The sequence below is a fragment of the Macaca thibetana genome, chromosome 1 (assembly GCF_024542745.1).
Source record: "Macaca thibetana thibetana isolate TM-01 chromosome 1, ASM2454274v1, whole genome shotgun sequence".
NCBI lineage: Eukaryota > Metazoa > Chordata > Mammalia > Primates > Cercopithecidae > Macaca > Macaca thibetana.
In genome coordinates, this window is record NC_065578.1 from 218,680,375 (window position 1) to 218,703,770 (window position 23,396).

Genomic DNA, 23,396 nt, shown 5'->3' on the forward strand with positions numbered 1-23,396 from the left:
ACTCATTTGTCTCACACAGTAAACACAAATATTATGTAACAGAACTATATTCATATTCTTCATCCTAAAAATGGAGAAAATTTTGAGTTATTTGTTGATTGTAGTACAGGACTCATTCTCTATTTTTTCAAATTATTCCATGTCAAGTGCCTAGAGTAATTGTTCATGACATACTATGAAATAAAAAAATATTGATAGGGATGGATTACAAAGGAAACTGAAAAAACATCCTATGAATTGTTTCATTATACATATATATATATATATATACACACACACACACAAAAGAATATACTTATATCCATATAACAAAAAATTAATTAAAATCTTTTTAGATAGACTAGCTGTTATAAACTGCTTAAGTTGTACATTTCATAAACATTTAATGAAAAACATCAATTTCTCACAAAAACTTCAAGCAGTAGAAGAGGTAACACTTCTTAATTCATCTATTAGCCAGTAATACCATAATACTCAAATGAGACAAAAGAATCACAAGATGACTATGAAACAACATCCTCTTTAAATATAGACACAGAAATTCCAAGAAATATTTAAAAAATGAATATAAAAAGGTATAAGAGTGATTACATACCATGACTAAGCAGGGTATTTTCACAATGCAATGTTGGTTTAATATGATACAATATTACTTGAACAAAGTAAAAATGTAATAATTTAAATAGAAAAAGCTTGATAAATTCAACACCTGTGAATGACAGAACATCAACAAAACTATTAGAAGAAAACTTTTGAGATCTGCTAAAAGGCCTCTATGAAAACCCAAAATCGGCCAGGTGCAGTGGCTCACACCTGTAACCCAGAATTTTGGGAAGCTGAGGTGGAAAGACTGCATAAACTCAGGAGTTCAAGAACCATTCTGGACAATATAGGGAGACCCCATCTTTACAAAATATTTAAAAAAAAAATTATCTGGACATGGTGGTGCATGCCTGTTGTCCCAACTACTCAGGCAGTTAAGGTGGGAATATCACTTGAGCTTAAGAGGTTGAGGCTGCAGTGAGCCAAGATGGAAAACCCCACACCAAAAGCTAATATACTTAATGGTGAATGACTGGGGGCCTTATATGCAAGTTTGAAAACAGGACAAGAATTTCTACTTTCACCACTATTCACCATTGTACTGGAGATATGAGCCAGAAAATTATACTAGAAAAATCAACACAATTCTCCAGATTAGAAAAGAAGTGGAATAGTCTTTTATTGCCATAATGTTGTATTTTAAAAGTATAAGAAAATCATTAAAAACCTACTTGAGGCTGGGCACAGTGGCTCACGCCTGTAATCCCAGTACTTTGGGAGGCCGAGGCGGGCAGATCAAAAGGTCAGGAGATGGAGACCATCCTGGCTAATATGGTGAAACGCCGTCTCTACTAAAAATACAAAAAATTAGCCAGGCGTGGTGGCAGGCACCTGTAGTCCCAGCTACTCGGGAGGCTGAGGCAGGAGAATGGCGTGAACCTGGGAGGCAGAGCTTGCAGTGAGCCGAGATCCGGCCACTGCACTCCAGCCTGGGTGACAGAGCGAGACTCCATCTCAAAAACAAAAACAAAGAAATTAAATAAATAGATAAATAAATAAATAAAAACCTACTTGAGCTAATAAAGTTCATCAATGCCACAAGATCAACATGCAAGGTTAGATAGTACTTTTATATCATAGCAATAAACAAAATAAGAATTAAATTAAAATTTCATTAATAGTATCCTAGAAAAAAAAATTAGAAACAAACAAAATAACTGCACATACTATACACTGAAAATTATTTAAAATGCTGAAAGAAATCAGAGCTGAATAAACTGAGATATACTCAATATTCAAAGATAACAATACTGAATTTGAAGATCAAAATACCCAACAAATGTATCTACAGATTCAATGCAAATTCCAATGTAGCTTTTCTTTAATAGAAATTGACAAGCTCTTCCTAAAATCCATATAAACATGTAAAGAAAATTAAACACACAAGAATTCTGAAAAACGATAACAAAATTCAGTAACTTACACTCCTGATATAAACTCTTACTACAATGTTACAGTAATTAAACAATATAGTACTGGCATAAGGATAGATTTATGTAGACCAAAAAAAAAAAAAAGACGGAGAATTAAAGTTTCATTAATGAACAAATTAATCTGTGGTAAAATTATTTTTTTCTGTGAAAGGTGTTTTGACAGTCATTATATTTATAATTCTTTAGTTCAACATGAACTCTGATCCTGAGTAAGACATGAACAGGTATTAAAGGCTTTGCCACATTTTTTACATTTGTAGGATTTTTCTCAGGTATGAATTTTCTCATGTTCATTAAGGTCTGAGCAGTGGTTAAAGGTTTTGCCACATTCTTCAGATTTGTTGCATTTCTCTCTTGCATGAATTCTCTTATGGTTTGAAAGGCTTGAACAAGATATAAAGACTTTACCACATTCTTCACATTTATAGGGCTTCTCTCCAGTATGAATTCTTTTATGTTCAGTAAGGTGTGAGCACCGGTTAAAAGCTTTGCCACATTCTTCACATTTGTAGGGTTTCTCTCCAGTATGAATTCTCTTATGTTTAGTGAGGTTTGAACACTGGTTAAAGGCTTTGCCACATTCATCACATTTGTAGGGTTTCTCTCCAGTATGAATTCTTTTATGTAGAGTTAGGTATGAGAACCAGTTAAAGGCTTTGCCACATTCTTCACATTTATGGGGTTTCTCTCCAGTGTGAATTTTCTTATGTTTGGCATGGTTTGAACTGTGGTTAAAAGCTTTGCCACATTCTTCACATTTATAGAGTTTCTCTCCAGTATGAATTATAATGTGATTAGAAAGGTTTGTGAAGGATTTAAAGACTTTGCCACATTCTTTACATTTGAAATGTTTCTCTTCATTATGAACTGTCTTATGTTCAATAAAGCATGAGCAGTGCTTGAAGGCTTCCCCACATTGTCTACACTTGTAGGATTTCTCTGCAGTGTGGATTCTCTGAAGTGGAGTTAGAATTGAGGATATGTAAAAGGAACTGTCACATTCTTTACAGTTGGAAGATCTCTCTCCAGTATGTCTTATCTTATGTCTATTTAGATTTGACGGTTTACTAAAGACATTCATGCATTTATTAAATTGAAAGATTTTGGTATGGGTAGTTGATAAAGATTGGTTAAGTCCATTATAACATTCTTTCTGCACCTTAGATTCACCCACCCTTTCCCAATCTTTCTTTAAGTCTAAATTCTCAGTGCCACAGCTTCCATATCTTCCCAGTATCACTTTTTGAAATGAATCTTTTATACCATGCTCTGGCAAGAGGTCTTGGGTGAAATGAGAAGAAACAGCTGAAAAAAATTAAAATAACATATTATCCAACTTACTGGACTTCGGTGAATATAATCTAAAAAGATAATGTATGAAATTATACTAAACACATTAGCGAGATAACATAATAAAATACTACAGGCCCTGATTTTTTCATGAACATAATCTAACAAAAATATACTGAACAAAATGTCTTTGTGAGAACTCTAGAAACCATATTAAAAGCCACAGACAAGAAGGAAAGCTTGTTACATTTACCCACCACAACTCTTTCTTCCCCTCAATACAGCATAATGACTTCAGGAATAAACTCCCAACTCCTAGCTTCTCCTTCAGTAGAAACAGTAGTGGCACATATGCCCATACTTTTGATGGAATTTCCAAAGACTAGTTTCTGTCTCCCATGACCCAAAGTGCTGGTAGGAAGAGTGGTAGAATAGAACCAACCTTTGAATTATAGGATGGTTCTGCTGAGACCAAAGGTAAATAATTGTTATAGCAGCAGAGAAGCTGCAGTACCACAGACAGACAACAGATTTAGCAAATAATTGATTAGAGAAGAAGAAAGAAAGAAAGAAGAAACAAGGGTAAACCTCTTTAACTGGAAATTAAACACAAAATTCCAGAGAACATACATCCTGAGAATAGGTTTTGTTTTTTTTTTTTGAGATGGAGTCTCGCTCTGTCGCCCAGGCTGGAGTGCAGTGGCCAGATCTCAGCTCACTGCAAGCTCCGCCTCCCGGGTTCCCGCCATTCTCCTGCCTCAGCCTCCCGAGTAGCTGGGACCACAGGCGCCGCCACCTCGCCTGGCTAATTTTTTGTGTTTTTAGTAGAGACGGGGTTTCACCGTGTTAGCCAGGATGGTCTCGATCTCCTGACCTTGTGATCCGCCCGTCTCGGCCTCCCAAAGTGCTGGGATTACAGGCTTGAGCCACCGCGCCCGGCCGAGAATAGGTTTGAGAGGCTCATGGAAACCCTAACCTGAGTCACTTGGTGTCAGACTACCCAGGACAAGGCCATTTTATAAAGATTTTGACAGGTGGATTTTAGTGCCCAAATCTCAACCAAAGATTGCTACATATACATTAGGATAACATGGCTCAATCAAAAAATAAATAAATAAATAAATATCCAGAAATCAACCCTAAAGAAATGGAGATATATAAGTTACCTGAAAATTTTGAGATAACCATCTGAATAATGGCCAATGAGTAAAATGGGAAAACACATGAAATTAAGAAAATGAGAAAAGTATAAAAAGAAATAGAAATTGTTAGGTTGAAGAATAAAAGAAAAAACCCTGACAAATTCTCAAATGTAAAAAAATAAATTAAGAAGCTCAACACATTTCAAATATGATAAACACAGACAGACCCCTAACAAGATACATTATAAGCAGTTTCAAAAGATTACAGATGAGAAGAGAATCTCAAAAACAGAAAGGGAAAAGCAATGTGTCATCTATAAGCATGCTTCTGTGAGACTAACAGAGCATAGTTGTTTCATATATCATCATTCTAGTACTACAGAAATTTTTGTGTATGGGATCACAGGGCACACAGAGAAAATAGGAAATCTGCCCTACTTGAAGAAACAAATCTCTAGAAACTGACCCTTAAAAAAGGGAGATTTTTGCATGTTTTTGACAAAGAATTTACAGTAATCATCTTAAACATGTTCAATGACCAAAAGTAGAACACATATAGATAACTATACAAAATCAGGCTGGGCATGGTGACAAGAGCAATATGGTTTACATAAAGTAAAATACTCTGCTTATTCATTTAAAAATAAATCCTGGCTATGTACAGAGGCTCACACCTGGAATTCCAGCTTTTGGAAGGCTGAGGTGGGAGAACTGCTTGATACCAGAGTTCAAGACCAGCTTGAGTAACACAGTGAGGCTGTCTCTACAATTTTTTTTTTTTAATTAGCCAGGCATGGTGGTATACGCCTATAGTCCCAGCTACTTAGAAGGCTGAGGTGGAAGGATCACTTGAGCTCAGGAGTTTGAAGCTACAGTGAGCTATGATCATACTGCTGCATACCACCAGCCTGGATGACAGAGTGAAACCCTGTTTAAAAAAAACAAAACAAAACAGAAAAACCATGCATGAGGAAAATAATACATCAACAAAGAGATTTAAAAAAAAAAAACTATAAAAAAGAACCCAACTAAGCTGGGTGTGGTGGCTCACGCCTGTAATCCCAGCATGTTGGGAGGCTGAGGCAGGTGAATCACAAGGTCAGGAGTTCAAGACCAGTCTGGCCAACATGGTGAAACCCCATCTCTACTAAAAATACAAAAAAATTAGCCAGACATAATGGCAGGCGCCTGTAATCTCAGCTACTCGGGAGGCTGAAGCAGGAGAATTGCTTGAACCTGGGATGCAGAGGTTGCAGTGAGCAGAGATCACTCCATTGCACTCCAGCCTGGGCAACAGAGCAAGCCTTTGTCTCAAAAAAACAAAAACAAAAACAAAAACCTAACTAAAATTGTTGAGCTGGAAAATACACTCTGTTGAAAAATTTACTAAAGAGCTAAAACAGGTCGGGCGCGGTGGCTCACGCCTGTAATCCCAGCACTTTGGGAGGCCGAGGCGGGCGGATCACAAGGTCAGGAGATCGAGACCACAGTGAAACCCCGTTTCTACTAAAAATACAAAAAAAAATTAGCCGGGCGCGGTGGCGGGCGCCTGTAGTCCCAGCTACTCAGGAGGCTGAGGCAGGAGAATGGCGTGAACCCGGGAGGCGGAGCTTGCAGTCAGCCGAGATCGCGCCACTGCACTCCAGCCTGGGCGACAGAGCGAGACTCTGTCTCAAAAAAAAAAAAAAAAAGAGCTAAAACAGCAGACTTAATGAGGCAGAAAAAACATCAGCAAATTGAAGACATATCATTTATAAATATTGAGTTGTATGTAACATTTAAAAATGGAAAAAAATGAAGATGAAATATTGGACTTAATGGAAACTATTCAGTAGACCAATAAAAAGATACCAAGAAGATATAGGTGAAAAGTGGTAAGTTATTTTTTTAAAAAGGGGGTGGTGCTGAGAACTTCTAAAATTTCAATGAGATAAAACCAAAAATATTACTAAGGATACTTGATCTAAAAGAAATTTACTTTCAAAAATAAGTGAAAAATAGGCTTCCAAGATAAACAAAAGCTGAGAATGTTTGCTGCTACTAGTACGGTCCTACAAGAAATGATAAAAGCAGTCCATTATGTTGAACAATAAAATGATGCTGGACAACATCATAAATTCATATGAAAATATAAAGCTGTTAAAGGTAAATATATACACAGATATAGAATTGCCGAATGTTACATAAAACCAAAAATTTTGTACAATGTGAAAAACAACATAAATCTCCATAAATCTATTAATAAATGCACAATATAAAATGATATAATTTTTGACATTAATATCAAATGGGGGATATAAAGATAAATAATTCTCATACTCAATTGTAGGGAAGTTATGAGATAGATTATCAGAACTTTAAGAAGTTTTATGAACTGTCCATTTCTCAAGGTGATCACAAAGAAAGTACTTATAGAAGTAATGCAAAAGAAAACGAGAAAAGAATCAAAGCATGTCACTACACAGTCAACAAAACAAAAAGGAAGGCAGTGAGAGAGGTGAGAGAGGAAATGAGGGACAACGTATCTACAAGGAACAGAAAACAATTACAAACAAGATTGTAATAGTACTGTCATTTCCTCTAGGAATTATTTTAAATATAAATGGATTAAATTCCTTAATGAAAACAAAATGGCTGAATGGATTAAGAACAAACAAGATTCTAAAATATGCTGTATACAACAGACTCAACTGTAGCTCTAAAGGAGTCAAATTGGCTGGAAGAATGAAAAAAATATATTCCATGAAAATAGTAACTACAATTGGGTGGTGTGGCCACAATTATACAAGATACATTTTAAATTAAAAACTGTCACACAAGACAAAGATTGATATAATGGTAAAATAGGCCCATTTACCAAAAATCTAACAGTTTTATATACACACACTCCACACACACACATACATACATATATATATGTGTATATATATATGTGTGTGTGTGTATGTGTATATATGGAGCAATATTTGCTGCCACATATACGAAGTGAATATTGACGGAAATGACGTAAGAAATACACAGCAACACAATTGTAGACTTCAAGATTCCACTTTCAATAATGAATAGAAAAATCACATAGAATATCAATAAGAAAACAGAAAATTTAAGGATTATAGACTAATTAGACCTAACAGACATGTACAGAATTCTCCAGGAAAAAAGGCAGAATACACAATATTATCAATTGTGTATTCATTCTGTTAGGACACATAACAACTTACCAAATTTAAGACTGAAATCAAACAATGTATTTTTTCCTAACCAAATCCAAAATATGTAGAAATTAAACACACTGTTGAACATATTCTTGCTCAAGGGTCAGATGATTTTTTGTTAAGATATCAGTACTGGCCGGGCATGGTGGCTCACACCTGTAATCCCAGCACTCTGGGAGGCCGAGGCGGGTGGATAACGAGGTCAGGTCAGGAGATGGAGACGATCCTGACTAAAACGATGAAACCCTGTCTCTACTAAAAACACAAAAAAATTAGCTGGGTGTGGTGGCGGGCACCTGTAGTCCCAGCTACTCAGGAGGCTGAGGCAGGAGAATGGCGTAAACCCGGGAGGCAGAGCTTGCAGTGAGTCGAGATCGTGCTACTGCACTCCAGCGTGGGTGACAGACTGAGACTCCGTCTCAAAAAAAAAAGGTATCAGTACCAACAGTGATATACAAATTCAACGTAATCTCTATCAAAATCCCAATGGTACTTTTTTTGCAGAAATATTTTCCAAATCCTAAAATTTGCTTAGAAACTATGACTAGCTAAACACCATTTCAAAAAAAGAAAAGGATGGGTATGGTGACTTACGCTTGTAATTCTAGCACTTTGGGAGGTAAACATGAGAGGATCACTTGAGGCCAGGAGTTTGAAGTCAGATTGAACCCTGCCTCTATTATTAAAACAAAAACAACAACAACAACAACAAAAACTATAAAATAAAAAGAAGAGGAGGCTTTACACTTCCTGGTTTAAACATATTACACAAAGCTATAAAAAGATAAACATTGATAAATAATGAAATAGAAGAGAGAACCTAGATATAAACCCTTTGTATACAATTGAATGATCTTCCACAAGGTTGCTATGACCATACAATAGGGAAAGGAGACTCTTCAACAAATCATGTTGAAAACTGAGTATCTACATGAAAAAAATTAAGTTGGACCCTTCCTTTGCATTATATGCAAACAATATTTTAAAAGGATTCAACGCTTAAATGTGAAAATATAACAAAACTCTCAGGAGAAAATATAGAGGAGATCATGACATTGGTCTTTGCACTGTTTTCTTGGATATGATGTCAAATGCAAAAGCAACAAAGAACAAAAAAAACTGAACTACACAAACTTCAGAATTTCTGAACATTAAAGGAAACAACTAGTGGAGTGAAAATGCCACCTTAAAAATGGATGAAAATATTTACCTATTAGATATTTGATAGGAGTTAATGTACAGAATGTATCTCTCCTAAAACTCAGCCCCCAAAAAATAATAATTTGATTTAAAAATGGACAAAGGATTGAACTGACTTTTCTTTAAAAGATAATACTCAAATGGACAACAGGCACTTGAAAGAATGCTGAAAATTACTAATTTGTAGAGAACTGCAAAGCAAAATCACAATGAGGTATCACCTCACATCCATCAAAATGGTCACTATTAAAAACGAACAGAGCCGGGCACAGTGGCTCATACCTGTAATCCCAGCATTTTGGGAGGCTGAGGCGGGTGAATCACATGAGGCCAGGAGTTCGAGACTAGTCTGGCCAACATGGTGAAACCCCATCTCTACCAAAAACACAAAAAGTAACCGGGCATGGTGGTGCATGCCTATAATCCCAGCTACTCAGGAGGCTGAGGCACAAGAATCACTTGAACCCAGGAAGCAGAGGTTGCAGTGAGCTGAGATTGCGCCACTGCATTCCTACCTGGGTGACAGAGTAAGACTCTGTCTGGAAAAAAAAAAAAAAGACTAACAGAAACTAATCTGTCAAGGACGTGGCGAAATGGAAACCTGTGTGAACTGTTGATGAAAAAATATGACAACAGTCACTATTAAAAATATGACACAGCCACTATTAAAAACCAGTATAGAGATTCCTCAAAACACTAAAAATGGAATTATCATATAATCCAGCAATCCCATTTCTGAGTATATATTCAAAGTATGCAACTCAGAACCTAGAAGATATATTGCAGCATTATTCACAAAAGCCAAAATGCAGAATCAACCCTGATGTCCCCCAACTGATGAATAAAAATAAATGTGGCATATACATAAAATTGAGATTATTTAGCCTTAAAGAAGGAAATATTGTATGATAAGGATAAAGCTTGAGAATATTATGTTAACTGAAATAAGCCAGTACAAGTACTGACAAAGGTGTGAAGAAAAATAAATTCCATATATTGTTGCTGTGCTGTAAACTGATAGAGTCATTAGCAAAACCAGTATGGAGGTTCTTAATTAAAAAATGAAAAAGTAAAACTACCATATAATTCATCCATCCCACTTCTGTGTAAATAACCAAAAGAAATAAAATAATTATCTCAAAAGAAAAAAAAAAACTATACCCTCATGTTCACTGCAACATTTTTTCACAATTGCCAAGATATGAAAACAACCCAAATGTCTGCAGACACTAAAAATAAAAGTACACACACACACACTCACACACACACTCACACACACACTCACACACACACACTCACACACACACACACACTCACACACACACTCACACACACACTCACACACACTCTCACACACACACTCACACACACACACTCACACACACACTCTCACACACACACACACACTCACACACACACTCACACACACACACACTCACACACACACACTCACACACACACTCACACACACACTCTAGAATATTATTCAGTCATTACAAATAATAAAATCCTGCCATTTCAACAACATGGATGAACATGGAGGAAATTATGCTAAGTGAAATAAGCCAGGCACAGAAAGAAAAATACTGCATAATCTCTCTTATAAGGGGAATCAAAAAGGGTTGAACTCATAGAAGCAGAGAGTACAAAGATGATTGCCAGAGGCTGGAGGCAGCGAAAATAGGGCGCTGTTGTTCAAAGAGTACAACTTTCCATTATAAGATAAATACATTTTGGGGATCTAGTGTATAGCATTGTGACTGTAGTTCATAATAGTGTTCTGTATGCTTAAAATTTGCTAAGATAGTTGCATCAAATCATCACATTGTACACAACACTTACACAATTTTTATTTGTGAAAAAATCCACATTACACACATGTACATATATACACAAATGTATACACACCAACATATATATGAATAACAGTTCCGATCATAGCAAACAAAATTATAAAATTATAGTTATTATAAACTAAGGTAGCAAGTGGAAGTTAAATATATGCTTAGCACTGCTCTAAACTACCCAAATACATAGCATATTTAAGAAATCTAGGAAGTTGATATGGTTTGGCTGTGCTCCCACCCAAATCTCGACTTAAATTGTATCTCCCAGAATTCCCACATGCAGGGGGAGGTAATTGAATCATGGGGGCCGGTCTTTCCCGGGCTATTCTCATGATAGTAAGTCTCATGAGATCTGATGGCTTTCTCAGGAGTTTTGCTTCTTCCTCATTTTCTCTTGCTGCTGCCATGCATTTAGCCTCCCGCCATGATTCTGAGGCCTCCCCAGCCATGTGGAAATAGTAAGTCCGGCTAAACCTCTTTTTCTTCCCAGTTTCAGGTATGTCTTTGTTAGCAGTGTGAAAACCAACTAATACAGAAGTGAATAGATACACTAAACTATACTACAGTTGAGAATTTTGGGCAGAGTTTAAATTACCAATCTCAGTTTATACTAAAACAATAAATGTTTAATAAAAAATAACAGTTTCTTACATTTAGGGAGATGTCTAGTGTTCTTATAAAATTACGGAGTATAAATTTCTATAGACTGACATTTAAAACCTCTCTAGAATGGGAAATCACACAGCAGAAAACACGTAACATCTGTTCTAGTGTTCCTGGGATTCGGAGCCAAATCCCACTCCTCTCACACACCTTAGACATAATGCAAAAAGGGAACTTAAAAAATAGTTTAACACACAGCTTTTCAAAAATACAGATATTCCTGTGTCCCCAAAGCAATGGAAGAACAATCAGATCATATGGTGTGTTCCAAGCTATGAAGACGACTTTGGCTCTCACTGTCATCTTGAAGAAAGATCACTGAAGGGAAAGCAGAGCCCTAAAAGAATTTCAGAGCATGGGACAGAGGCGTTGCTTTGTGAGAGCAAGGGAAAGAAACGCAGGCTTCTCAGAAACCATTTCCATTGGAGCAGAGCTTCCCAAACCACGTTTTAAGGTCTGGCTTCCTCCTTGATCTTTGAACCTCTCATCTATATCATCTACTTCATTTACTCTACCTACCTGGGTGTCTGCCTATTGTCTCATGTTTCTTCACATTCCACGGCTCATTCCTTTGCTCTAGACAGGTGATCAGGTCTGGCTTAGAGACAGCAATACCTGTTTTATTTAAAAAAAATTTTTTTTAAAAGGACCTGTTTTATTTTTTAAAAAGTAGCATGACTCTTGCTTGGATTCTCTAATTACCAACCTAGTACTGTGCTCAGTAGAGAAATGAGGAAATAGCAGATTCTAGAAAATTAATCCCAAAATACTATTTCCTCACAGAACCTTTAGAATATTTAGAAAGTATTTTAAATTTGTGAGTCCCTAGCTTCACTACCTATTGCTACTAAATCAAAAATTGATGGTAGTAACTGGATTTTTTAGGGTGTAGCAACACTATTTTATGCCACGAAATTTCTGGAATTACCACCACTAGAGTATGCACATCACCTCAAGAAAGGAAAGATAATGTCAAGATAAAATACCTTCAAGATTATTTTCTTCTACACCAACAAATCCCCAAGTTTTCCTTGAAAGCAGAAGTCTGAAACTCATTCATGCAAAGCAGAAATTCCCAAAAATATTCTACAACGAAGGAAATAAAATCTTTAGCGTAAAATAGAAATTGTGCATTGAAGTGATCCTCACCCAGAGAGACCAGGTTTCTGTAGTTTTCTAACATCACGTCCCTATACAGATTCTGCTGAGCCGGGTCCAGATAGCTCCACTCCTCCGGAGAGAATTCTATGGCCACATCCCTGAATATCAACAGTCCCTGGAAAAGAGAAAACACATACTTATCAAGTGGCCATGGGTAGAGTTCTTAATTTGATTCCAGGCACAAAGAGAGACAGAGAGAACTAGTTCTTACTTACACAAGAGACTGAAATGATCAAATAATTGTAAACACAGAAATATTCTCTAACGTATTCTCTTAATTCTGAAGAAAGAGGATGGCATAAGCTCCACATAACCAGTGTAAATATTCTACTCTCGTGAATAATACAGTATAAAATTAAGGGTATCAACACAGGCACATATATTTTTTTTCCTGCTATATTCACATCACACAGGATAAGCTGTAAATATTTCTCATATGTAGATTCATCAGAAGGTACCCCTCAAATTTTAATGTGTACACAATAAACTAGAGATCTTCTTCTTAAAATGCAGGTTCTGATCCAGACCTAGGGTGAAGCCTGAGTTTCTGAATTTCTAAGTGGGCTATACAGTGATGCCACTGTGTCTGGGCCAAGGAAAATATTCTTTCGAACATGCAGGAAGTGGCAGAGCCTGTGTTTATTTCAGTTTATCTAACCAATAAACACGAGAGCCTTCATTTTCCAAAGCAAGCTATAAGCAAGGAGAATCTAAAAAGAAAGAAGAGCTTCCCAATTAAATGTGATGGCTTATTTATATCAGTCAGTAAATCTCCCCAAGGTATTAAATAATAATGAGAAAAATAACTCTATAGTGCCAAATATCTGACAGAGAGCACCTTAACAAGTAAACAAAATTAACATCAACTATAATAGGATAAATTGACATCAAGGATGTCAAGGATAAAATGACATCAAGGATCATCAAGGACACAACATCACTGCTCTGATATTATTGGCCACAAAAATAGTAAATTACAATCTGAATCTAATCATGTAGAAACATCTGGTTTTTTGTTTTGTGTTTTTGAGACAGTCTTGCTCTGTCGCTCAGGCTGGAGTGCAATGGTGCAATCTCGGCTCGCTGCAACCTCTGCCTCCTGGGTTCGAGGGATTCTCCCACCTCAGCCTCCCAAGTAGCTGGGACTACAGGCGCACGTCACCACGCCCAGTTAATTTTTGTATTTTTAGTAGAGATGGGGTTTCACCATGGTAGCCAGGCTGGTCTTGAACTCCTGACCTCAAGTGATCTGCCCATCTTGGCCTCCCAAAGTGCTGGGATTACAGGTATGAGCCACAGTGTCTGGCCAGAAACATCAATAGGACCCGGTGTGTGATGATCCCCTTCCTGTGTCCAAGTGATCTCATTGTTCAATTCCCACCTATGAGTGAGAACATGCGGTGTTTGGCTTTCTGTTCTTGCGATAGTTTGCTGAGAATGATGGTTTCCAGTTGCATCAGAAACATTAGTTTTATGCAAAGTTCAAGCTATAGATATTTCCCTGGTTCTTCAATCTATAATAGTGTTTTTCAATAGTGTTTCTTTAGCATCCTAGACAGCAAGTGTCTTCTAATTATTCTCTTTTCAGAACTTTAAGTTATTCCAGGCAATGAATGCCATCCTCTTTAAATGTCTCTTTTCTTAATTCTGTTCTGCATAGAGATGATGGAGCATGTGGATGAAATCTAAACAGTACATGGTCCCCTTCTTCATTGACACCCCAAGACCCAGACCCATTCCCAGGGGTAATCCTGGGGATCCACACTTTCCCATGTTGATATGTCACAGAACATTTCAATACTGCCCATCATACATTAATGGTAAGATTTGGTCATGACATATAAGAAGCCTGGATGGAGACAATGGAGAGAAGGTTCTGGTACACAGGAGGAAGGATTTTACAGAGGTCCTTGATTATCAATCATAAGAAAAAGCCGGGGGGGAAGTAGTTGGAAAGAAACACATTAGGCAGGTACATCAGAAGTACAGAAATAAAGGTTTGCAAGTTCTAAACACATAACGTCCCAGAAGAAAAGAGGACACATCCCCTGAACCCAGACACATTCACCTGAGAACCAGCCATTTCTTCCTCTTCTTCCTTCTTCTCTGGGATTCCTTCTCAGGTGAGATTATCTGGACAAATCACACCTGCATTTGAGAATATGCCTTTAAAGGTGTCAGCACAACCCTTTCAACTGCAACCAGCACACCTACAGGTAGAAGTGCAGAAAAGGGAATACTCCCCTATTCTTTGTCACAGGAGAGAGGAAAAATGAGCTACCACATAAAGACCAAAAATTTCCTGCCTTCAGGTGATCTCCCCTGCCATGAACTCTAGCAATTTCTGGTACAGCAAAGGAAATATGGACCTTGGTGACCTACCCCTATCCAACCCAAGTAGAGCCCTCTGACCTCCTTTTGGAACTCAAGTCTCGTGACTGTATCTGGGAGCCCTCAAGCTTGACTCTCATCTCACCTTAGGATCGTTGGGGGGCACTTACTTAAAACAACAATTATGCTTCCATTCAGACCACAGACAGGATCTTTGGAGAGGGCACATGTGATGGTAGTTCTCTAAACTGGCTATTTGATTCTAATTGGAAGCCTGGGCTGAGAACCACATAGCTGAATACTGTCTCTCAGGCTTCAATGTACATATAAATAATCTGGTATTCTAATTTGGTATTCCAGGCCCCATTCTAAGTAATGTGTTTCCGCAGGTGTGAAAGGGGTCTGCAAATTGGCTTCTATAACAAGTCTTCTGATACTGTTCCCCCGGACTCCTTATCAGCAGCACTCAGCGAGAGAAGGTAAACACAGCACAGACTCCCTTGTACCCAACACTGGTATCACAACAGAAATGCTTTGGCCGGGCGCAGTGGCTTCCGCCTGTAATGCCAGCACTTTGGGAGGCCGAGGCAGGTGGATCACCTAAGGTCGGGAGTTCAAGACCAGCCTGCACTGGGAGAACAACATGGATACGGGCATTAATGCAATGTTCCATAATCCCCAGGAGTTACGTGAAGGGCCCAGCTGTTCTTTATCTGTTTCTCCATCACTGAGTTTTAGAAAGAAAATATATAGAATAAAAGCCAAATACAGACAGATGGGAGAGATACAGAAAGAAGGGGTTAAATGTAGTTGACAAGGATTTTTCGTTGTCGTGTTTGTATTTACTTTCTTATAAGTAGGAACTACTGGATCTGCAGGAATGAAAAACAATTTGATCTGCAGGAATGAACAGGTTGCTGAGTGGCATGTCTCCAGCAGCACTGGTCTCAACGAAAAACAAAGGTCCCCAATCACACAGTTCTTTGTTCTCATTTATCTGCTTTTGGATTTGGGAAAATTGTGAGCACCTCCTCTGGAGAGAGCACAGGAACCACCATGCAAAACTCTGATGTCCTCTAATGAATTCTGTGCGGGAGATTTCAGGGTGGGAGAAGGCCTGGGAAGCAGGTTGATCTGGCAGAGTGGGGCCAAGAAGCAGGCCCTCAGCTTCTCATCTTTATGCCTCTGGGTACTATCGGTTCTGTTTTTCCTAAGCCTGCCCAACAGACAGTTGACTCCCAGAGTTTGTGTAATTTTAACCAATTTTAGCCACTTCCTCGTCTATTTTATAAGATGCAGTAACGACCAATTTAACCAACACCCGTCGAGCTTTCTAGGACAAATATATTAGAAACTAAATATTTATTCTTGGCAAGCAAAATGCAATAGAAACAAAGATAATAACCACTCTTTTGTCCATGGATAGCCCTTCAGATGGCAACACCAGAACTCACAAAAGAACAAGAAAACAGAAGTGGCCCCAATGAAGCCACAATCCCCTGTATACCTCCCTACCTCCCTTCCTTGTACTGACCACAGGAGGCTGAATTCAACCGTTTATCCACTGGCTCTAGACTGAAAGTGCCTGGTTGGTAAGGATCCATGACTGTGTCATGTTTTTGTAACGGCCATATGAAATGGAAGCAACTGGTTTATCAGTTTGAGTCTCGAGATCTCCTCCTTGTTTTTTCCCCAATACCAAGAAACTGGAGCCAGTCCCATCTGGATATCAATCAAAGAGATTCCTTTTGTGATGGGGGGGAAGAAGAAACGTGCATGACTCATTTCTCTTCCTCTGAGATGGAAGCAGCTTTGTTTATTTATTTATTTTTAATGGAAAAAGAACACAGGAAAAAAGCCTATAGCATCCAGTATTCCCAGGCCTGACCTTGCTTAGCTTCCAAGATGAGATGAGACTGGGCATGTTCGGAGTGGTACGGCCATAGACTGGAAGCAGATTTAGACCTTTTTGTCAGCCTGACCTTAGTCTGCACTAATGTTTAAAGACTCCCTGGCACCTGTGACAGGGTCCTCAGTGACCCTGGGCTTATGTCCCCATGGTCATCTAGGCAAGAGAGATTTCGGCTGATTCTGTGGGGCAAAAATGGAAAACAGGCCAGCACGGTGGCTCACAACTGTAATCCCAGCACTTTGGGAGGCTGAGGTGGGCGGATCACCTGAGATCAGGAGTTCGAGACCATCCTGGCCAACATGGTGAAACCTCGTCTCTATTAAAATACAAAAAAATTAGCTGGGCGTGGTGGCAGGCACCTGTAATCCCAGCTACTCGGGAGGCTGAGGCAGGAGAATTGCTTTAACTCAGGAGGCAGAGGTTGCAATGAGCTGAGATCACCCCACTGCACTCCAGCCTGGGTGACAGAATGAGACTCTATCTCAAAACAAAACAAAACAAAAAACACACAAAACTGCCATGGTGGAGTGGCAGATTCTTAATCCAGAGGAGATATCACCTGTCCCTAATTAGCTAAATCTTGAGTAAGAGAAAGGACAACAGTGCTTCCATGTGACACTTTACAGGTGAGTGTGACTGTGACCATGGCTCTGCCTATTTTGTGGCCCTAACCTCATCCTGCTGAGGTTCTTGTTTACATTTACAGATTCTGTCACTAGGCTCTTTTTTTTTTTAAATGGAGTTTCACTCCTGTTGCCCAGGCTAGAGTGCAATGGCGCAATCTCGGCTCAACGCAACCTCTGCCTCCCGGGTTCAAGCGATTCTCTTGCCTCAGCCTCCCGAGTAGCTGGGATTACAGGCATGCACTACCACCCTAGCTAATTTTGTATTTTTAGTAGAGATGGGGTTTCTCCATGTTGGTCAGGCTGGTCTTGAACTCTCGACCTCAGGTGATCTGCCCACCTTGGCCACCAGGCTCTTTTTATACCAAGAGCTACTTACACAACTGTAACAGGTCACTGGACTTGGAAAACTCAAAGGGTGCCACTCTGAAACTGGGGCTTTAAGACGTCTGTGTCAGCACAGTGGCTCATGCCTGTAATCCCAGCACTTGGGAGGCCAAGGCAAGAGGACAGCATAAAGCCAGGAGTTCGAGACCATCCAGGGCAACAGAAGTGAGATCTCACCTCTACACAAAATAAAAAATAAAATTTGCCATGTGGTGTGGTGTGTCCCTTTAGTTCTCGCTGTTGAGGAAGGAAGATCACTTGAGCCCAGAAGTTTGAGGCTGCAGTAAGCTATGAATGTGCCACTGCACTCTAGCCTGAGTGAAAAGAATGAAACCATGTCTCAAAAAATAAAATAAAGTAAATAAAAGCTTTAAAAAAGGGGAGAAGAGCAAAATTTATTCTCCTATTTTCTGGTGGGGGAATTAAGCCTCTTATTTCTAGCTGCTCTCAGTATAAAGAGCTCCTTTCATGTTTGGGGTGTACAGACACCTGCAGGGGGTGCTCCCCAGGAAGAAGTAACTGGGCTTTCAATGACCTGCCACAGCCCAGGTTCCCCAGGAAGAAGTAACTGGGCCTTCAGTGACCTTCCACAGCTAAGTCAAGGGCCATCGTCTTGGACTCATGGATATCTGAACTCCAGTAGGTCTAGATTCAGGCACTTGAGGGTTAGCCTTGGACAAACTGCATATCAAAGAGGGTCTGTAGGAAAGAAAAAAATAGAAAAGTGCTAGCAAGTACCCATGTTAAGTACTCAGCGCAGGGTTAGTGAAGAAGTGGTTTGTGCCTACAGGTACTGGCCCAAGTGGGGCTATGCTCCGGCTCACTCCTGTGTCCATGCAGGCAGATGAGATGACGGTCATATCATCCAAAAGCCTGGGTGGCTGGAGACCAGGTTGCTGGGGGCGGGGATAGGCCAGGAGTCCTCCAGGCACCTGTGTGGGTTTTCTACGGGAAACTAGAAGCAAAGGTGCTGTGACGGGATTCCTGAGGGTGAAGCCTTGTTCTGGGAGGGATATGGCCATGTCAGTGCCTAGTGGGTATGTTTGCAAGGGGGTGAAAATCGTGTAGTGGCAGCAGAGTAAAGAGGGGGGTCTGTCTTCAGAACTCTGCTTCTAAGTCCTCAGTCCTGTCTGATCCTGAGAGGAAAGCTGGAATCCCAGGAGAATGTGCAATGTGTGTGCAGCATAACAGAGCTTCCCAATCCTGGGACACCCTGAGATGCCTCCAGCCCAGGCCGCTGTGATGTCTTGTCTTTTTTTTTTTTTTTTGAGACGGAGTGTCACTCTGTTGCCCAGGCTGGAGTGCAGTGGCGCAATCTGGGCTCACTGCAAGCTCCGCCTCCCAGGTTCACCCATTCTCCAGCTTCAGCCTCCCAAGTAACTGGGACTACAGGCGTCCGCCACTACGCCCAGCTAATTTTTTGTATTTTTAGTAGACATGGGGTTTCACCATGTTAGCCAGGATGGTCTCAATCTCCTGACCTCGTGATCTGCCCGCCTCCGCCTCCCAAAGTGCTGGGATTACAGGCTGTGATGTCTTTTTTTCTGACACCAAATGTGTGGAGTTTGCTGAACACCAACCAATTCTCCAACACCAACAGGGTGTCCAAAAACTCAATTCTGACACCACCCAAAGTGAGCACAGGACCCACAGGTTCAGGACTCAGTCCCACAACACTGCCCCCACGGCAGGGGCCAGTCACACGTCCCTGGGGGCCCACCAATACTTTTGGGCTACTGCCTATATATCAGAAACTCCCATCACCCACTCCTCAAGTTCAATAATTTGATAGAGCTATTCGCAGAACTCAGCAAAGCACTGTACTTATGTTTACCAGTTTACTGTAAAAGACACAACTCAGGAACAGTCAAATGGAAGAGCTGAATATGGCAATGGAAAGTCATGGGGGAAGATGGAGCGGGTAAATACAGCTGTGATTAATGAAATCCTTCAGCTCTGTGTTCTCCAAGAATAGCTTAATAAAAAGCAACACCCCTCTCATTGTAACTTCGATGAAGTTCCTTCTTATACCTATCACGAGGCCAGGCACAGACTCTCAAATTCCCATTTTTTCCCCCTATAAACAGTCAGCTGAACAATTTTGTATTCAGTTGTTAGAACAAAATACTTATTAACCAAACTGCTTAAGATTCTCTCCTCCCAGGCCCCTGAATTTGTACCACCCTCTGCTTGAGCTAACATACAGCTCCTATTATGCCCCTCCTAAGGCTGATTTGGGAGTCGAACTTTCTCTGATTTAGGATCTGATTTGCCACCCTGTATCTTGTCCTCTCACTCTCACCTTTGTACTCTGGTTTGTTCCTCCAAATGAAAGCAAGACCTTGTCTGCCTTACCCTTTGAGATCCTGGAAGATATCATACTTGGTGCTTTCCCTCTGTTGTAATACTTCTTTAGAATTAAGTAACTTCTTACCTAAATGTGAATTTGTTTTATTTGACAAAGTCTAGAAACAGTCCCAGAACAATAACAATTCCATCCTCAGAAAGAGCCTCCAGACTCCTTCCATTCCGACTCCAACAGCGTCCGCCTGTGGATCCCAGCTCTCCAGGGCTATACAGCTCCTGTCGGTATGAAGTGCTCCTTTCATGCTGGGGTGTGCAGGCTGGGACACCTGCAGGGGAGGCTCCCCAGGAGGAACTAACTGGGCCTTCAATGACCTCCTTTTGCAGGCTCAAGATTGGCCTTAGCTTAGAGTCACTAGGCTCCGACTTCTATTTCCCAGTCCGGGTTACTTAGTTGTAAATGAGAAAATGCCCAGTGTTTGAAGGATCCAGCAAAATCACTCAAACAGAATGTTTATTTAAGAGAATAAAATTAAAAGGCACTTACATTGTATACCTCAATAGAAAAAGCAAAACTATCAGTTTCAGACAATAAACGTGTCACATTATTTCAATAATTCAAATTATTCAGTAAACAATCACATATGAGCATATCTAGGAGATGCCAAGTCCTATCTTCTAAAATTCAGTATTAAACTCAGACATCTAGATAACAGAGATACCAACTCCACAAGTCCTCCACCCTGCAAAAAAGAGGAACTCATATTTTGACGAATCAATGTAATTCACAAATTAATCTACTATTTTTTTGTGGAAATGTATTCATTTCCTATAGCCATACTGGAAGAGGATTTTCCCTATTACTTTCCCTGGTAGCATTCCCACAGGTAAGTCCTGGGATTCTGTTTAAAATCACCCCCTAAAAAAGAACAGGCCTGACAAACTCACTACACTCACTCTAGTGAAGAAAAAGGTAAATCAGAATTTTTAACAAGTGAATATTTGACTATATATTTAATGTCTTTTCTGAAATCCACCTCTTAAACATTTTCTTACCTTTGAAGCTCTACTGCTAAAATGCAATTGACAGTTAATAAAAAAACTAAGCTTGAAATAAGTGAAAAAAATTTGTCAAGGTGTAAAACCCAGGAAGTGGCAATGCTGACAAATCTGACTCAAGCGCCAAGTCAGGCCATCCTATCACTTGGGACATTCCTCTGTTTCCATACTGCTCCCTGAACTGCTCACTGACCACCTTCCCCCCTTGCCCAGGAGCCACCACACTGTGCCCCAAGTGGTTTGACTCTGCAGATTCTTGCACCCCCTCACTGGAGTGGGTTTTCCTTGTCCTTTGGAACAGTTTTTTCCCCTTCACAAGTCTGAGAGAACCCAGATGTCAGAAATCATTTCTGTCTTATCTTCTCAATATCAGCATCCAACTGGCTGACCAGCAATGTGTCTCCAAGGAACAGAAGCTGGAGTTGGGTGAAGACAATCTGCATATCCTAAGGGGTTAGCTTTGTAACTGATGGGTAGAACCAGCTTCCTCTCAGCCCCAGGGCATCCATCTGCTCCCTTAAGAGGCTCCACCTCCATCACTGAGGCTGTCCTCTGGGAGGAAAGGAACAAGGTGCTAATGGTCACTAAACATGCCTTGAGACAGTCCTGGGTCACCCGCAGACAATTATGAAACCTAGGCACAGAAAAAGACAGGAGGGTGGCTCAGGACACATGACCTTGTACAATTTCCAAAGCAGAACCTCAAACCAAAGACATTCCGATAAGGTGTCTGTGCCTGGGGAAGATAAAAGAAGAGACGCAAAGATTTTTTTAAAGCAGTGTGTCAGGGGATTCTTCTCTGCTCACATAAAACGTTTACAAACAGAAAACAGATGTCTAAAAAAGTGCCATCCAATGCTTTGTGAAAAAATGATTAAAATACTGTGTGTGAAATGTACAATAAGGGACAAATAGGCTGGGGGGACAGGATGGTGGATGTGAGACCCTGCTTGTTACACATTTGGAAACGCAGTGGAAAACCAGTCCCCCTCTGGAGTGTTTAAAATAATTAACTAGCAGTCAGTTAGACTGAAGTAGCACTAGTACCATTGGTTCCTAAGGAAAAAAATCCAGCTCAAATACATGTCTTGTAAATTACTACCTTAGGGGGAAACGATATTCAGGTTGAACCAACCGCAAACCTCCAATTAACCTCTCATTACATAATCAGGAAATTTCCACCTGGACAGTCCAAATGAGGCGACTCCACAACTGTCACTGTAATTTCTGAATTTGGTTCGCTTCCTCATGCCCCTTACAAAAGCCTTTGCTCCAAGCACCCACAAACCATGACTGGGCGCTCTGCACTGATGAACAGCTCTTTGCTCAAATAATCTCTTTAACGTTAAAACCTTGACTCCCTTTTCATTTTTACCAGGAGAAGGGAGGCCTGGAACCCCAGGCCCCACAGCTCCTCCCACGCAGTGGCTCCTCCTGGGTCCGGGCGCTCCCCAGGCCCCTGCCGCCGCCACCGCACAGCTGCCAGCCAGGGCCCGGGCCGGGCGGAAGTCGAGCACAGATGCGGACCGGACGCCGGGTGAGGCTGGCGGAAGCCCACATCCTGAGGCCAGGGGAAGCTGGGGCCGGGTCCAGCGGGGTCTCGAGTCTGCAGACTCCGGAGGGAGCTGTGGGGAGGCCTGGGGCCGCCACAGCCAGTTCCAGCCCGTTTCCATCAGCCCCCTGCCCACCTCGGGACCTCGCCCACATACTCACCATTTCCCAGCTTCCCGGGTGTCCAGGCTTCTTAGCTATGGATCTCTTGATACTTGCAGGTCAAAGGGCAAGAGGCTGTGGCGGCCACCCGGGCTTCCCAGCGCCGAGCACGCCGAGCACAGAAGACCCAGCTAGTGCTGCAGAGAGAGACGAAGGCCCCGCCAGATCCCGGAAGCCGCGCCCTTCTGTCCGGCTGCGCGCCTGATTGGACGGTTCCTGCGTCAGCGCCCCTGATTGGGTAGGGCTCCAGGCCCCGCCCCTCAGTCACTGAGTGACGGAGGACGTGATCGGACGCTGGGCTGAAGGCGACGAAGTGACGGGTTCTTGGCTGCCGGCTTTTCATGCGGGGCTTCCTGCTTGTGGCCCAGCCCAGGGGTATTTTGTATAAGGTTATATCCATTTATAAATAATATGTATGTTATTCACAAATGAAAACAATATAATGGCAATGATTTTAACGTTTCAGATTTTATGACCTTTCTGGCCTCTGGTAGTTTGATCAGGCAGCCTGAA

The 23,396-nt window shown here is 40.6% G+C and overlaps 1 protein-coding gene across 5 annotated transcripts; it reads right to left on the reverse strand.

Annotated features, from left to right (window-relative positions):
* Positions 1-502: 502 nt before the first annotated feature.
* Positions 503-23,053, reverse strand: LOC126943327 (zinc finger protein 682-like). 5 transcript variants are annotated; one of them, XM_050771929.1, is made up of 5 exons: positions 22,884-23,053; positions 14,623-14,687; positions 12,543-12,669; positions 11,913-12,008; positions 503-3,341 (listed from the first exon to the last, which is right to left on the reverse strand). In XM_050771929.1, exons 2-5 carry the CDS (start codon positions 14,635-14,637, stop codon positions 2,305-2,307), a joined length of 1,275 nt encoding a protein of 424 aa, XP_050627886.1. In that variant the 5' UTR covers positions 14,638-14,687; positions 22,884-23,053; the 3' UTR covers positions 503-2,304. The 5 variants fall into 5 exon arrangements, with proteins under 5 accessions (XP_050627886.1, XP_050627879.1, XP_050627896.1 ...); XM_050771922.1 differs by having other exon boundaries at positions 14,623-14,702; XM_050771939.1 differs by lacking the exon at positions 14,623-14,687.
* Between the last annotated feature and the right edge of the window lie 343 nt (positions 23,054-23,396).